Below are 17,364 nucleotides of genomic sequence, written 5' to 3'. Positions count from 1 at the left end.
ACACACATACACACACACACACACACACACACACACACACACACACACAAATCTAATAAAGGTAAACATCTTAGGTAGCCAAAATTTAAAAAGATCTTAAAGGAAGGGGCTGGAGAGATGGCTCAGTGGTTAAGAGCAGTGGCTGCTTTTGAAAAGGACATGAGTTTGATTCCCAGCACCCACACGGTGACTAACAACCATCTGTAACTCCAGTTCTGGGAGATCTGATACCTTCTTCTAGTTTGCATGCACGGGTGTATTTATACACATGAAGGCAATACACTCATACACATAAAATAAAAATAAGTAAATAAATAAAAATTTAAGAAGTTAAATTGAATTGGAGGAAATACTATTTTTTACAAAAATTTCCCTCTTCTAAACTATTTAAATATTTCTCCATGTAGCCAGATGGTTTTGACAACTAAAAGACAAATCTATGCTATATTAACGTTCACATGTTACACATGCTTTTGAATCTGTGCTCATATTAGCATTAAGGAAGATGGGAAAATAAAAGGTTGTTGATTTGTCTAATGCTGGAGATTATGAAGTTTTCCTCTTCCCTTGATTACTTTCATTATTATAATGATTGCATAATTTAAGAATGCAAAAACAAAAGAACAGCTGCCTGAGATATGGTTTGGAAGTAAATAAAATATAAATAATGTATTAATGCATGAAGGAATAGGGAAGTATTAAACCAAGAAAAGTACTCATAAAATATTTATGATAATTCACAATTATATGTGTAAATATAATGATCACAAAACAGCCTTGTGGGGCAGCAGGTCCCCATCAAGCCTGATCCCTTGGCAAGTCAATCACAAAATGAAAGTCTTTAGGAAGGATGGGCTGTGGTATCCTACTGAGGCAGCAAAGCTTTTTGTGATGCAGAGTTTTCAATGTCAACTTGCCTCAGCCTAGAACCATGTGAGAAGAGAATCTCAGGGAGGGATTGCCTAACCAGTTTGGCCCCCGTGGGCATGTGTATGGGGGATTGTCTTGATTGCCTCAATTGATATGGAAAGACCCAGCCTGAAAGTGGGAGGCACCACTCCCTGGTTTGGGGCATTGGACTGGATAAGAGTAGAGAAGGCCAGTGGAGTACTAGGCATGCATGCATCCATTTCTCTCTGCTCTTGATTGTGGATGTCATGTGACCAGCTGTTTGAAGTTCTTGCTACCATTACTTCCTTGCTATGATGGGCTGAAAGGTGGAATTGTGAACTAAAGTAAACCCTTTCTCCCCTAAGTTGCTTTCTCTCAAGGTATTTATCATGGCAATAGAAATGAAATTTGGTCATATTTGAAATTTTGACTCACTTGAGAACATAAATCCTCTTTCACTATCATCCTTCCTAGGAAATGACAAAGTCCTCAGGTTGTGGCACCCCAATATCAGCACCAAGCCAGTCGGGAAGCTGGTGGGGCACATGTTTAGCATCACGGAGATCGTCACCAATGAGAAAGAGCAGCATGTCATCAGCCTTTCCTCTGCAAAGGTGAGGAGAAGGACAGGAAAGAACCAAAAATGAAACTGTTTGCTCTTAAAATCAGTTACAGGGAGGCCTAGCGTATGTGTAACTTTAGTCTGAAATACCTGAAGGCCACTGAGAAAAATGGTATGAACATAGAGAGGGAAATAATGAGCCACTGCACAGTCTCTGTTGGTTACAGAATAACACTGAGCTATAAAAGAGAGTGGTAAAAGGATTCAGCATTGTAAAGAAAGTCAATTTCCTCTTTAGTGAAAAGTTAGAAACTGTCCCTCATCATTAAGGACAGAAAAAAAAACTTTTTATTGTAATTTAAAGATTCTAGCCAATGTACAAGAAAAAATAAGATTCCCCTATGTGTTGGAAATGAGAATCTTGAATTATTATATAAGCAAAAAATATGTTTAATTGATTCAGTAAAATCAATTAAAAATTTCATAAAGAGTAAGTTCAGTAAGATGGTTAGGTATGATTGAAATTTATAAAAAAATATTTTTTCTAAGAACAATAGTTAGAGGGAATGGAGAGATGGTTAAGAGCTTGTACTCCTCTTTTGGAAGACCTGAGCTCGTTCCCAGCACCCACATCAGGTAGCGTACAACCACCTGTAACTCCAGTGCTGGGGGATCTGACATCTTCTTCCAGACCCACAGATACCTGCGCACATGTTTTAGACACACAGATAATACACATAAACATGAATAAAAATAAATATTTTTAAAATTTTGTATTGAGCTTTTTTTACATTTCATACAACAGTTCTTAATCAAATTTAGACCCCTCTCCCCCATCTGTGCTCCCCTAACCCCCCACCATATCTCATATATTTTACCATGCATGTTGAGTCCTATGCAGTCAAGCATTTGTACCCAGATGTCCTTCAGTGCAAATTCATCCACTGGAGTCTATTCAGCCTATCTAGAGATCATATGTAAGGCATACTCTCCCTCACCCAGCAGCAATCAGTCTCCAATAGTTCTAAGTCTAGGGCTGGCCAGCCACCCATTTCTCTCACTCCACTTTGGGCTCTTGTCTGATTGAGTTGGCATGGTCCTGTGCACCACACTCTGCCTTCCAGGTGCTGGGATTAAAGTGTGTGCCACCATGAACAGTAAGGAAGTTGTCTGAGATGACTATTCATAGAAATAGAAAATATGAGTTACAACCAAGAAATAGCATTAAACAGTATTCACTGATATTATGTCAGTGTCTATGAAGGGCTGGGGAGATTGCTCAGTGCATAAAGTACTTGTTGCGCAAGCCTGTAAACTTGAGTTCAGGTCCCCAGAACCCATGTAAAATCTGGATGTGTGTGGTTGCAGCCATCTGTAATTCCAGAGTTCATACAGGGAGATGGGGGGAGGAGACAGGAGACTCGCCAGGAGCTCACAGGCCAGCTAGCCCGGCATCCTCAGCAGTGGACAAAAAGACCCCATCACAAACAAGGTGGAAGGTGAGGACTGGCACTCGAAGTTGTCCCCTGACCTCTATATGTGTGCCATGGCATGCGCTGTGTGCTCAGTCAAATATAAACACATTCATACCATCCATACACATCTTACACACATACACAGATATACATACACACATACAGATATACACATACATCATCATCCATACACACAAGATATAAAAAGATACCTGTGAAGTTTCACTGAGAACATAAAGTAGAGAGACATACAATTTTCCTACATGGAAATATCACCCTGTTAAAAGACACTGCATCAAATTAACCTATTATTTATGCTATTGGAGAGTATTCAAGTGGTCATTTGCCAAGTTTGTAGTTAGTGTAAAATATTGGTATACGAAAATATTCTTGAAACTTTGGAAAATATTATCAGATAACAATGAGCTGTTACATTGCCACAATACATAAAACAGAGCAGTAAACTCTGCAGGAGTAGTCATACCTATGAGAAAAGATGAGGAAAGGATTAGTATGTGTAAAACTCTAAATGTGATGAAAACAGACTTTAAATTACATTTTACTCAGTACATAAAGGTAAAAATGATTAGCCATAAGCGAGACTCTTCTTTTGAAAGAAAGAAGGAAAAGGGGAAGAAGGCAAGAAAGAAATGATGAGAGAGAGAGAGAGAGAGGAGAGAGAGGAGAGAGGAGAGGAGAGAGAGAAGAGAAGAGAGAAGAGAGAGGAGAGAGAGGGGAGAGAGGAGAGAGAGGAGAGAGGAGAGAGAGCATTACTTGATCATATGCAGCAAAAATACATTCCTTATGGGGTGAAGATAAAGCCATTGAGGTTCTATAAATTCTCAGGAAAAAATATAGGTTAATATTCATATAGCGTATAGCTTTAGGTAATTCCTAAGCACGTGGAGCTAATCAGAAAATAAACACGACTGCATAAACATGCAAACTGCAGGATTATAGTGAGAGCTAGCATTTCTCAAATGCTACCAAGTACCAGGCATTGTGCTAAGTTGTTTACATAACCAACTCATCTAATGTGAATAATAACCCTATAGGGCTGAGTGTTAGCTGTGTATTAGACTGTGTATTTAGCATTTGTGAGGCCTTGGGCTCAACCCCAGAACTACATATAAACATACATGTCCTCACATACATGTGTAATTATCTCGTTATACATGTGAGGGAAAATGAGATCTAGTATGTATGTATGGCTTATCCAGCTACCTTGTGATTACATGTAGTCAATGGCATGTGTGGTGCTGCTTCTTGAGAGCCCCCTGTACTCACAAAGTGACAGGCAGCCAACAGAGAAGGTAGAAATGCAATAAAAATAGAATGAGCTTCAGCAAGCAAAGAGTGAAATCTTGACAAGAGGGCATAGAAGGAGATGGGGCGAAGGGTTAAAGATACAGGTGTGATTACAGAGTGTGTGAACATCAAGAGAGGAACATTGAAAAGGGCAAAATGGGGAATCTAGCACCCTGACCTATCTCTCGAGAGTTTCCTAAGTAATATTTGATCATTAAAGCAAAATTACTAAGTTTTATGACATGTCTGCAGGAGAAATACTTAGACAATTTAATCCCAAAAGGAGGTAGAGTGAAGGAACTCAGGTGAAATTAAGGTTGCTACACTTTACTCAAGTGGAGAAAGCATGCTGTCATCTTGGCATGGCCTTGGGAATTAAGCATGCACCTTACAGTGAGCCCCCTGATCCACAGGGGACACATTCGAAGACCCCCCCACCCCGGTCAATGCCTGACACCTTGGATTATATCAAATGAGAAAGCATTGTTTTTTCAAAGTTGAATTTATAAATTTGACATATAAAGAAAGTCATAACAGTAACTAACAATGAAACAGAAAAATTCCAATGATTTGCTGTAATAAGAACACCATCACTACTCTTGCACTTTGGAGCAGAAGTACCATGATGCTGCAACCATCAGCTATCCCACAGGGAGAGTTCACATTCTGGAGAGGACGGACACGGACAGCAGGAGATTTCCCCACACTATTCAGAAGGGTGCACAATTTCAAACTTACGCATTGTTTATTTCTAGAAGTTTCTGCCTAATGTTTTCAGATTTCAGTTAACTAAGTTAATGAAATTATGGGTAAAGGAAAGCACAGAATCAAAAGCAGTGGTCAGAAAGACTGTGTTAAGCACCCCAGAGATGAATAAAGACGCTTAAGACGCTTTGCTTGCTCAAGGTCAGCTTTGTATATACAAGACCAGGAATTCTGAGTGGGACCTCAGAGTTTATTCAACACTTTCCTCTTCTTAAAAGGAAATTAGAGGGCTAGAGATATAGCTTACTGGTAGAGCACTTTAGCCTATATAAGGCCCTTGGTTTAATCCCCAGTACAGCAGAGAAAAAGGAGTGGGGGGCGGGAGAAGAGGAGGAGGAGAAACAACTTTCTGGAAACTAAAACAAGATTATTATAAAGTTTACACAACTGTTCAAACATATTAAGATCAATAGACTCATACTTAAAATAGGTGAATATTTTGGAATGTGAATTTCAATTCAATATTGCTATTGAAAAAGAGGAAATGTGACTTTAAAAAAAATTTTTTTTTGAGACAGGGTCTCCCTGTAGCTCCAGCTGACCTGGAACTCACTATGTAGACCAGGCTGGCCTCAAACTCACATAGATCCACCTGTCTCTGCCTCCCGAGTGCTGGGATTAAAGGCGTGCACCACCATGGCCAGCTGTGACCTGTTTTTTTAATATGATTTTTTAGAATTTCATATGAGTATTGTATTTGCATTATTCCCACCTAAGTCCCTCTCCAACTCCTCCATGTTCCCCCCACTTCTTAATTTCATGTCCTCTTCTTTTATCATTAGTGTTACATATACATACATTTGTAAATTACACACACACACACACACACATATATATTTATAAATATACATATATAATACACTGAGTCCATTTAGTGGTGCTCTTGTGTACATGCGTTCAGGGCTGTCACTTGGGATCTGATCATCTCTCAGGGAGTTAGTCTCTGAAGAAAACCAATTCCCCCTCCCTTAACATCCATTGATTTCCTGTAGCTCTTCATCTTGATGTGGGACCCTCTGAAATTTCCCTCATCCACATTAGCTTGTCAACTGGTTTTGTCGTTATGCAGATCTTGTTAGGCTACCACACTGTGGAGATTTCACGGGTGCAGCTCCCCTATCATGTCTAGAATGCATTAACTAGCAGCAGTGTGTGTCTTGTTCTTCTGTCTCTCACAATCCTCTGTCCCCTTCTTCTGCAATGTACTTGAGTCTTATGTTGAGGTTGTATTGTAGGTGTATCACTTAGGCCTGAGCACTTCACAGTCAATTATTCTTACATTCGTCCAGTTGTGGAACTCTGTAATAGTCTCCATCTATTACAAAAAGAAGCTTCTTTGATGAGGGGTGGAAGGTACACTTGTCTGTGAATATGAAGATATATATTTAGAATAAAGTAAGAAATTACATTGGTCTAGGAAAGTGACAGTAGCAAGCTTTTCTCCAACCATATGTACTTAGCTATGCTTATAGTACCCTGCATGGATTCCCTCCTGTTGAGTGGGCCTTAAGTCCAATTAGGCAGCTGTTCGTTACCCCTAAGATAAAAGTGCTACCAATAATAGAGATAATTTTCTGTGCTGGTCATTATTGTGGTTCATAGGCTTGACAGTTGGATGGGACCATTGACTGGCTTTTTCTATTGACAACTTGCATAGTCTCTTCTGATACTGTGAGAGCTAGACTTTGGGGAGGAAGCTTCCAGGTCAGTTCCAGCTCACTTGCTCCAAGTGCTGTATCCAAAATATGTGATGTCTTTAGCAATAGGGTCTTACCTTCAAGTTCTGGGAGGTAATCAAAGGCTGTCCATAGCCTATATTATATTGGGAATCTCTTGGACTGTCCTTACCAACAACTCAAAGGGAGGTTTCCCTTGCCTGGCATTGTGATTTTTGTTATATAGCCTTCAGCATACTTCATTAATGTAAAAAGCTTCTGTGTAGCAAAGGAAATAATCAGTTGAGTGAAGAAGCCCACAGAGTGAGAGAGAATCTTTACCAGCTATGCATCTTAGAGGATTAATTTCCAAAATATACAAAAAAACCCCTCAAGGAACAAAGAATCAAGAAAACAAATGACCCAACTTAAAAATGGACTATACCTTGGATTATTTAAGAATCTCAAAATATTCATTGTTTACAGTACCATTAAAATGTTTTAAGTTTCTTTATTAAAAACTAGCAAATTAAAAAGCTAGTAAATATTTATTGTAGAAAATAAAGAGGAAAAAAGGAAAAGTATTTTTAATTCACCCAAAATCTTGCCACCCAGGTGATAACTAAAACATTGTACTGTTAATCATCCCTGATAACAATATAAGATAGACAATTCTGTATTTAAGATGTGTTAACTATGTAATATTTCATTAGAACATAATAAATTAGGTATTTGATATCAATCTTCACATAAATAATGTCAAATGACTATAATTCTATTATATAAAAGGAGATGCATTGCTAAGTTAAAGGCTTGTTCTTGAAGTTTTACTGTATCACCATGTCATATGCTTGTGTCCTATTATTTCCCTTTCTTGAGCTCCTTCTTCCCCTTTTCCCCCACAGTCCCTTTCTATTTTCCTGGCTCCTGAGGTTACTTTAGGATGTCATCTCTCACGTCTAAGGATTTGGAGCTAGGATCCACTTGTTTTCTGAGTCTGGATTACCTTACTCAGTATAACAGTTTCCAGTTCCATCCATTTCCATTCCATCTTTGAAATTTTCATAATTTCATTTTTCTTTAAAGTTGAATAGAATGTCATTGTCTAAGTGTACCACATTTCCTTTTCCATTCATTCAGTCTGTTTCCATTTCTTAGCTATTGTGAAAGGAGTAGCAATAAACATGGCTGAGAAAATATCTCTGTAGCAAGAAACTGAGTCCTTTGGATATGTGCCAAGGAACGGTATAGGCGGATCACATGATAGATTTAGTTTTAGTTTTTTAAGAATGTAAGACTGATTTCCATAGTGGCTGCACCAGATTGCAATCCCACCAGCAGTGAAGGTCTTGGAATATGTCCCTTGGGGATGGGAAGTGGGGCTTGCTGTAATGTGCATGCTTCATTCACAAGGTCATGCTGAGATGGCAGTGTGCTTTCTTCACTTGTGTGAAGTATAGAAACCTTATTTAAAGAAAAATAAAAATGTTTTTAGCAAAAGCTGAGGTAATCTATACTCAGTGCTGGAAAAGCAGAAGAGAAAACTCCTAGTTCTTTCCAATGTGATGGGTGTGCTCAGGTGAAGCTCGCACAGCTATCCAACAGCTACATCTGGCATACTAACTCAGCATCCCTACTTGGTTTCCTCATTAGTAAACATGGGAGCACTTAGTCCAGAGGGTTGTTAGCAAGATGGAATGAAATCATCCCCTTGCCTGTTCAGCAAGCATTTGTGTTCTGAGTGTCTGCTCGAGTATCACGGGTGTGCTTTGGGATCTAGGATTGAGCATCCCACACGTGGGCCAAGAGGAAGCATGGCCTAGAAGAGAAAAATAAGCAGCAGAGTAGCAAACCAGAAGAACACGGTATGATGAGGGTTGTAAGAAGCAGAGAACACACTGGTGTGAAATGGTACGCATTGCTCTCGGGAAGAGACATAAGTGTGACAGATTAAATCCCCAGTGGGCCTGTCTTTACAGTCACCCAGGAAGAGGTAAACAGAGGCAGAAAACACTGTGCTGGATAGCTTTAATGTCAACTTGATACACCTGGGTTGAGGGAGCCTCATTTGGGGGAATTTCCTCTATTGGACTGGCCTGTGGCCGTGTCTGAGGGGCATCTTCTTGATGAGTGATGTGGGAGGGCCCAGCCCACTGTGGGTGGTGCCATTCCTGGGCAGGTGGACCTATGTTGCATAAGAAAGCAGGCTGAGCAGGGACCAGGGGAGCAAGCCAGTAAACAGCGTTCCTCCATGGCCTGTGCTCCAGCTCCTGCCTCCAGGTTCCTGCCCTGAGTTCCTACCTTGGGCTCCCTGGTGAACTGCAACCTGGGAGATGTAAGCTGAATAAACCCTTTCCTCCCCAAGTTGGTATTGGTCAGAGTATTTTGTCACAGCAATGAAGAACAAACTAGGACAAACACCAAGAGGCATATATAAGCTTTTGTTGAAGCTGACTTTAGCATTATTGCTATTGCTTATTACAACAAAAATAGCTGAAAGCTTTCCACATCTAACATATCTTCAAATTGCTTCATAGAGATCCACTTTCATCACATCATACTTGGAGAAACTACTGTTTCCCTGAGGAGAACGCACCTCCTGAGCTCCTAAAACACAGAGGCTTTCATCCTTCCTACTAATTTTTCAGTATTTCCACGAAGATATTATTTTCTCTCTCCAATGCTAAAATTATATTTATCTTTCAACTGCCAAAATTCTGTGTCTAGTCACAGAACCTATGCTGCAGTGATGCCACATCTAACTGTTATGGAAGAAATAGAAAATGTCAAAAAAGAATGAAAGAGACAAATATGAGCATTGCCTTATCTCATCAGTCAAAGAAATGGGAATGACAGTGGGTACCATTCTCAAGCATGGCTCCAGCCCCCGAAAGGCAGATTTCTTTTTTGCCTATGAAGAAGAGAAGTGCATGTTTGTTGATGTGTAACAGATTGTGCCTCAGAGCAAGACATAGGTCTTGAGATCAGGTGTGAGGTAGATCAGGTCAGAACAAACCCAGTGGTCTGTCAGGCAGACCTGCATGTTGGCTGGTCCTCACTTTATCTCAGACCATGAATAAGATACTCTGCTAGGGGATGATTATGCTGCTGCCTTTCATGGATGAGAACACACCTGCTAGATTCAAGCAAGCTTAAATTTAAATCCTGGCTCTGAAAATTGCTAATTGTGACTTTGACCCATCATTGAGTTCATTGGCAAGGAACAGAGAGGGACTTTTCTATGGGAGGATTAAATGAGACAATGCATCAGCCATTACAAGGCAAGAAAAAGAGTAAGAAATCACTCCCATGTCAGTACAGGAAACAATTGGCATCATGTAGAAATCCTGCAAAGAAAGGAAGAATGACCTAAGGGCAGCATGCCAATGCCTTGATGTGGTAATGATTTTACAATATGAACATGTTCTGGAAAGATGACTTTTACCTAACCTTGCAACCCAAAAGCAATCTCTTAATTGTAAGCTCCGTAAAATCAAAAGGCAAATTACCTACTTCCAGCATATAATGAAACCAAATATGCATTCCTATCCCAAAAGGGAAGAATGGGGGCATAGTGAGGAAATACTGGACCAAAACAAGACCAAAACCTGGGAGGGCAGCACCACATCCTGCAGCTCCATGTCCAACAACTTCACTGCATGCAACATACATTTCTCTCCTGTGCTGTTACCACTCCCTATATGCAGCTCTTCTTTTCAGATGTCCACAGCTCTAGAATTTCCAGTGTCTTCTTGGTGTCTCCACTACCAACCAGTCTTCATTTCACAGTTTCACACAAAGGCCTGTCAGGGTCTCTTGGCCTATCAGGGCCTTCTTTATGCAGAGAAACTCCTGCTGCATGCTGCCTGGCCTCAGTGGCTGTCTGAAACCACAGAGGAAGAACTGGCGAACGGTCACTTTTGCATCTTTCATGCCTCTAAAGCCAGCACCACATGAAAGACACTGCTAAGTTTGCTGTGGCCTGGCATGGACTCTGGCCTGCTTCATTTACATTACCAGCTTTTCTATGCTGTGGTTTTCTAGAAGTAGAAAACCCCTCTACATTTTCCTTTCACATGTTCGAGGCTTAGCTGGGTGTGGTCCTGCCTTGAAGGTACTCTTTCCCTTGCTTAAGTGCAGATCTCTAGGCCTCCCAAAACAGTGCCACCAACTGATGACAAAATGTTCAAATACTTGGAGTCTCTGGGGGGCATTCTCATTCAAACCACCACACATGTATCTACCACATATGTACAACAATGCAAAACAAAATATCTGAATTATTTTATACCAAATGTTGGTTGGCAGTAAATTTCTGTGCTCTGTATTTTATTTCTCATCTCAGCTTTCTGTATCTTCTTTATTCCCCAAATGAACATATATTTGTATATATATCTATTACTTGGGCCACACACAAAAAATCTTGAAATAGACACAATGAACTTGCTAAGAAATGAGCTAATGCAAGTCAAGTATCCAACACAGTGCCTAGTACATAACCAGCCCTCAAAAAATTTCAGCAGTTACTGGAAAGCTTACACTCCTTTCTTTCCAGTGATGGGATGTGTGTTATAGCCACATTTTCCTGAGCTTTCTTTGGGGAAGTTTCTCTGAGTAGAGATTCTGGATATGTCCCATGGTGTGGAGTAGGGTTTGACTTTATAAACCAATGTATCCCATGATACACCATCATTAACACTCATGTCCTGATGAGTGAAATGTTAGGTTTATATGATGGTGAGATGTGTCTCTGATCTCCTTGATCTCTGATATCAACCTCCTTCAACCTCCAAGCTACTTCTTGTAATTATCATTAATCAATTTTCTTTATTAACTTTCTTCCTTTCTACCTCAAAATGTTTCTGTATTTTTGCCTTTTCTCTCTTCTTTTCTTGTTCCTCAAGAAGCAGCAAGTCTCTCCTCTCTCTGCCTAAACCCCACCTCTCCTCATTACCCTTAATCTGCACATTGCCTCATCAAGAACCTTGTTTTACCAGGCATGATTCTTTTCTTCTTCAGCCCACTGTATTGATTTTTAAGGTTCCTTTTCCTCAATTACTAACCACTTAATTCCAATTTATTTTTTATTTGTAGATATAAAGATGAATTCCTTTTCATGTCAAATCTCCTTGTCCTTCTAATTTCCTTTAGTTGTTATCAAATGAACAGTGATTAAACTCCAAAGGCACTTTCTTTCCAAACTCTTACCACTGGTGGGTTTCTGAGCCTCTGGAATGTGTGTCATACCCACTACTCCATTCTTACACCCACAGCCTTGACTTTGGTCCAGAGGCACAGAGGGACCCCCAGATGAAAGTGCACATGGGGCTCTGGTCCCTTCCCTCTCTAACCTGTCCGAGCACTGTACTGTCACCTGTCTCCTCCAATTCATCTGCAGCCTTGTCTGCAGCTTCTGATATGTTGGGGAGGGGCCCCAGGCCTTGCAAGCGCAGTCCTCATTCTTCCAGTTGGTGATGTTCTCTGTAGTTGGAACAAGATCCCCTTTCAGCTTTGTTTCCACATATCCACCATCAGCCATTTTAAATTTCACACAGCTTTTACCCCCAGACTTTGTGCTTTCCACCTTTTGTTCAAAATGCCTCTATCCTCTATCAAAGAGAAAGGAGGTGTGCGCATTCTTTTGGTAAATAAATGTACATGTTTGTAATAGACTCAAGGCAGGATAAAAAGCTAACTTTCAAAATATATTATCTTTAAGTTCTATCAATGTGAAAATTCTCCTTGCTTTAGTTCCTTTTGCTATTTGTATAGAGTTGCTTTAATATGATATGAATTCAAAGTTGATATATATTTTGCTTTACCTTTGGGTAATTGGATGCATCCATGTTTGAAAGTCAGGTTTCAATAATTGCAGAATTTTTGCTTCCTTCTATCCTTGTTCTACTTGCGTAGGACATGGCTTTTGGGATAAAATTTGATTTGCCACATTCTCAAGGGTAAGAGCTACGTGTCTCAAAACTTTCCTGAGTGACTAACTGTGAGTCCCTGCTAGACTAATATGGTCTAATAGTCAATCAGGCCCCATGACTGTACACATTTTTATGTAAATTCAGCCCAAAGGAGCTAAAAATAAAATTCAATAAATAAAACATAACTACCACAAATCCTTTGTGACCAAAACTTAAGAAATGAGATAAGTTCAGTTCGCCCAGAAAATGATACCCGATCTTGAAAAGCCAGTGCTGCTGTTTAGAATTGGGAAGATGTCACATGCTTTCAGCTTTCTCAAAAGTCAAGGTTGACTTGGCAACCTTTAACGAAACAGAATGCTCATGTCCTTAGACACAAGACACCATTTCTATGAATTTGCTTTCTAACTATTTAAACTGCTTCCCAGAATAGTGTAGTTTATAAAGTTACATGTTCAAAAAGACTCACAGTTGCCTTACTGAAAGAAATGAAGGCTACCAGTTTAATTTCTAATAATGACAGGATGATCTCCTAACCAGCTTCTCAATGAGCTTAAATGACACATGACAGATTTCCAGTATAATGTACGTTAAAAGGTGTTAAGTGATGACACAGGATACATCACACATACACTGCCTCTAGAGGCAGTATCTTGAAACAAGGATTAGCGCAGGGAATGGGGCTGGGGAGCCTGAAGGAGGTGATAGGTGAGAAAGCAGCCTTGGTTTTGTGCTGTGTAGTATTCAGCTGTCTTTTTCTATAATGAACTATTTGAGATAATTAACTTACCCAGGGAGAAGGCTGGTTTGATTCATGGTTTTGAGGTTCCAAATCTTAATCAGTTGGCCCTATTGTTTTGGGGCCTGTGGAGAGGCAGCATGCCATAGCGGGAGTGAACAGTGGAGCAAATGGAACAAAGTGCTTACCTCATAGCCAGGAAGCAAAACAGATAAGAAGAGGAAGAAGGAGGAGGAGCAGGAGGAGGAGGAGGAAGAGGAGGAGGAACAGGAGGAGGAAGAGGAAGGGGAGGAGGAACAGGAGGAGAAGGAACAGGAGAAGAAGGAGAGGAAGAGCTGGAATTTAGTATCACCTACAAGCACACCCCAATGACCTAGATACCTTCCTCTAGGCTCCACCTCTTAAAGGTTCTACCACATCCCAACAGGACCATTCTGGAGACCAAGCCTTTAATACACAGGCCTTTGGATAAAATTCACAACTCAACCATAGCATGTTGTTTGAAAGTACATGCAATAATCATGTTATTAAAACATTAATTTTGAATATATTTTAATTATTCAAGAATTTTATAAAATGTATTTTGATCACATTCAACTCACTCTCCTCAACTCCTCCCAGATTCACCCCTCACCTCTCCGCCCACTCCCAACTTTGTGTCTTCTTTTTGTTTTTTTAATAACTCATCAAGTCTAGTTTGTGCTGCCCACATACTCCCAGGTGTGGGTCCCTGCACTGGAGTGTGGCTGACCAACTAGGGCCACATCCTTAAAGAAACTGTCTCCCCCTCTGCCAGATGCCATCACCTCAGTAGCTCCTCAAGTTAAGTTTGGGGGCTCATGAGTCCCTCCCTGCAAAAGTTAATTCTTAAATGACATCTGGATGTTTTCATCTCATTTTTTTTTAATTTGCCAGCTTATCACATGTTGGGAGGGGGCATGTGAGAACGAGATAATAAAATTAACAAGTCTAGTTCCACATTGAGAAAACATTTTTTTTTGTATCAAATTACTTGTAAGAACTTAGGCACATTTGGCATTGAATTCCCTGTAGAGACAATGCCAAATACCTGCCATTTGTACTGCAGTTATACATATCCCGGTTCTCAAGGATGCCATCTGTCTGTGGCACTAAGCTAATTCTCAAGCATTTCAGCACCTCACACATTTTCAGACTCTTCCCACCTAAAATCATGTAATCTACTGAGTGAGCCTGATTTGATTCAGTTACAGAGAAAAGGCTTATTATCCTCTTGTGGCCATTGGGCAAAATTTAGAAAGGCAGGTCAAATCCCAGACTCTCTTGGCATATGATAAACTATTCTGTTTCCTAAATCACTTGCTCTGTCTAAATGACTTCGCACAGTTCTAAAGATGAACCAAATCACACAGCTTTCCTCATGGCATGACGCTCATGTTGTGTTCAAAGAGTGAGTTCTTACAGTGCAGAATAACGGCCTGCCTTCTACCAACCGTGTGGACGTCTGTGAGTTTAAGAACAGCCATATTAATAGGGTTCTGTTGGTTGCTGCACTTGAGGGAGGCACCTCGTCCACATTCCCACTGTCATGTGTATAAGGAATTCTGGGTGTCATGTTAGTGTTGCATCTTTTTCAACTAAGTTGTAGTCTTCTGTGTAACTGAAACCAACTCCTAAAAGTGAGACATTCCACTCATTCTGTAATGAACAGTCATCAAGAAAAACGATGCTTTATTAATGCATTGAATAACAGCATCTGACATGATGCATGCCGGAAGATAAGCCAGGCAGCATTGCAGGGTCAGAGCACACCTCCTTTGGAGCACACGATCTTTCAAGCTCCCATCATCATTATTTATTGATTGATCCTTACAAAAGGCTTCAGGCAGAGCCTTCCTGTTTTTTACTTTGACATTTTGCAACTAATCACCTCAGTTCCCCCTTTACTCTCAAAGTTTAATCAGCTTCATAATTCAGTGTTTCCCCAACACTAAAACAATCCTATTATTTAATATTTTGCACTCCCAATTTGTTTGAAGAAAATCAGTGTTATTATTTGTACTCTTGTTAGACAGTAAAATTTTTTTGTAATTTGTTTACTTATACCTACACAATATTTAATTTATGACTTACAAATATTTCATTCTGCCAACCCAAGGTTGGTTTAGTAGAAGCCAGATGCCTCTCTTAATTTCCTTTAAACCAAACTCAACCTCTTTCTGAAACCGTTTTCCCTTGTTTTCTTCTTAAGCCTCTTCAAGGCTGACTGGCTCCACGCAGGCCCTCCCAAGCTTAGAACTTTCCATCAAACACTGTCAGTCAGTCCCTGTTTGGAGCTTGGGAAAGACTAGGACTGGTATCTGTTGAGCCTCCTTCATATCAATACTCTCTTTTCTCTCAAAGACACTAACCTATTACAAATACCCAAATGAATAATAAAGTAAGTATGCTATGCTTTCTGAAACAGCACATTTGTAATTGCTTTACTAGGTTAGAAAACAAAAGTGTGGTCTACACAGTGCTGAGCCACTATAACTGGACCAAGACAGAATATACAAGTTAGCAAACCAAAACCCAACAGACCAACCAGAATAATGGAAATATGTAAGACAGTGGGGAAACCAAGTCAGGTAAGATATGGTTCTCTCCTCAAGCAGCTTCCAGGCTGGAAGAGAAGGCTGCTGAGTGTGTTGCCATTTAGAATCGCTAACTGTGGGACTGGAGAGATGGCTCAGTGGTTAAAAGCACTGGCTGCCCTAGCAGAGGACCTAGGTTGAACACCCACATGGTGGTTAACAATGGTCTGTAACACCAGTTCCAGGGGATCCAACGCCCTCTTCTGCCCTCTGTGGGCATTTCACAACACAGGTGCACTTAGATATGTGTTGGCAAAACAGTCATACATGTAAAATAAAAATAAAAAAATAAATAAATAAATAAATAAATAAAAGTTTAGAATTGCTAACTGCTACTAATATAAACAGGCATTTGGTGTAGCTAGAAGAACCTCTAAATTGAACAGCTGGCCGATGGATACTGTCCACGGGAGAATATCTTGATTGAGTTCTTATTAATTTTAAATAAACATAACATTTTTAGATCATTAGGATATCTGTGAGTATTCCTAATACATTTTCACTTTATATGTTCCATACAAAGTTTATAATTATGGTGACTATAAAGTATATAATTTAATGATGGTGAATATATCCTCCCGAACTTTTTTTTCTTGTTAACAATATACTTTTAGATACATCCATATGATTGCGCATGCACTTAGTTCATTGGTTTCTTTCTTTTGTTGCTGGGGACACAACCCTGGGGTGTGCGTGTGCTAGGTAAGGGCTCGCCTGTTAAGCTGCATCCCCAGGCTCTAGCTCATTCACTCTAACTGTGGCAGGGTATTCTGCTGTGTGACTGCACTGCATGCTGCTTCTCCAGCTCACTGATCAACATTTGAGGGCTTTTCTTTTTCTATTGTATCTTTGTGATTCTCATGTTGACTGAACAGAGTTTTTTCATTTTGTTTTTATTTTAATATCTGTGTACATGCATACACGTGTGAACATGTAGAGGCCAGAGGTCAAGCTTGGGTATCATCCTCAGGTATCAGTGACCTTGGTTTTTGAGGCAGTGTCTCTCCCTGGTCTGAACTGAACTCAGGTCTTTAAGTTTGCAAGGTCTGCCCCTGAGCAGAGCTTTTTAATATTAAATTAATTTCATCAGTCTTTCATGGCTCACTCTTTATTTAGGAAAATTCCAACTCATTCATAAGGGTATCTTTCTTACATTTTACTAAAAATTATTTTTATCTTTAAAATATTATCAAAATTATTTAATCATACTAATTATGCAAATTAATGAGTTTCTTTGCTATATTTCCATTCATGCCTAGTCTGTGCTTTAATCATATATTTCTCCCCTGTTCTTTATGACCTTCTTGTAGCAACCTTCTCCTTCCTGCCCTTGAGCCCTTTCACTTTCCTTAATAACCCATCTTCTGTTCTCAGATTCTCTGTCTCTCTATCTCTGTTTCTCTCTGTGTCTGTCTCTCACTCTA

General features: G+C 39.9%; 1 protein-coding gene across 2 annotated transcripts in view; it reads left to right on the top strand.

Annotated features, from left to right (window-relative positions):
* Wdr64 (WD repeat domain 64) overlaps positions 1 to 17,364 on the top strand; it is a 159,834-nt gene that overhangs the window by 86,968 nt on the left and 55,502 nt on the right. For both annotated transcript variants that reach the window (XM_029554115.1, XM_008849176.1), the window contains exon 10: positions 1,366 to 1,505. In XM_029554115.1, coding sequence (XP_029409975.1) covers positions 1,366 to 1,505 — 140 coding nt within the window. The remainder of the gene's footprint in view (positions 1 to 1,365; positions 1,506 to 17,364) is intronic.

The sequence above is a fragment of the Nannospalax galili genome, unplaced genomic scaffold (assembly GCF_000622305.1).
Source record: "Nannospalax galili isolate Female #2095 unplaced genomic scaffold, S.galili_v1.0 scaffold543, whole genome shotgun sequence".
Lineage (NCBI taxonomy): Eukaryota > Metazoa > Chordata > Mammalia > Rodentia > Spalacidae > Nannospalax > Nannospalax galili.
This window is presented reverse-complemented; position numbering and strand designations above follow the sequence as displayed.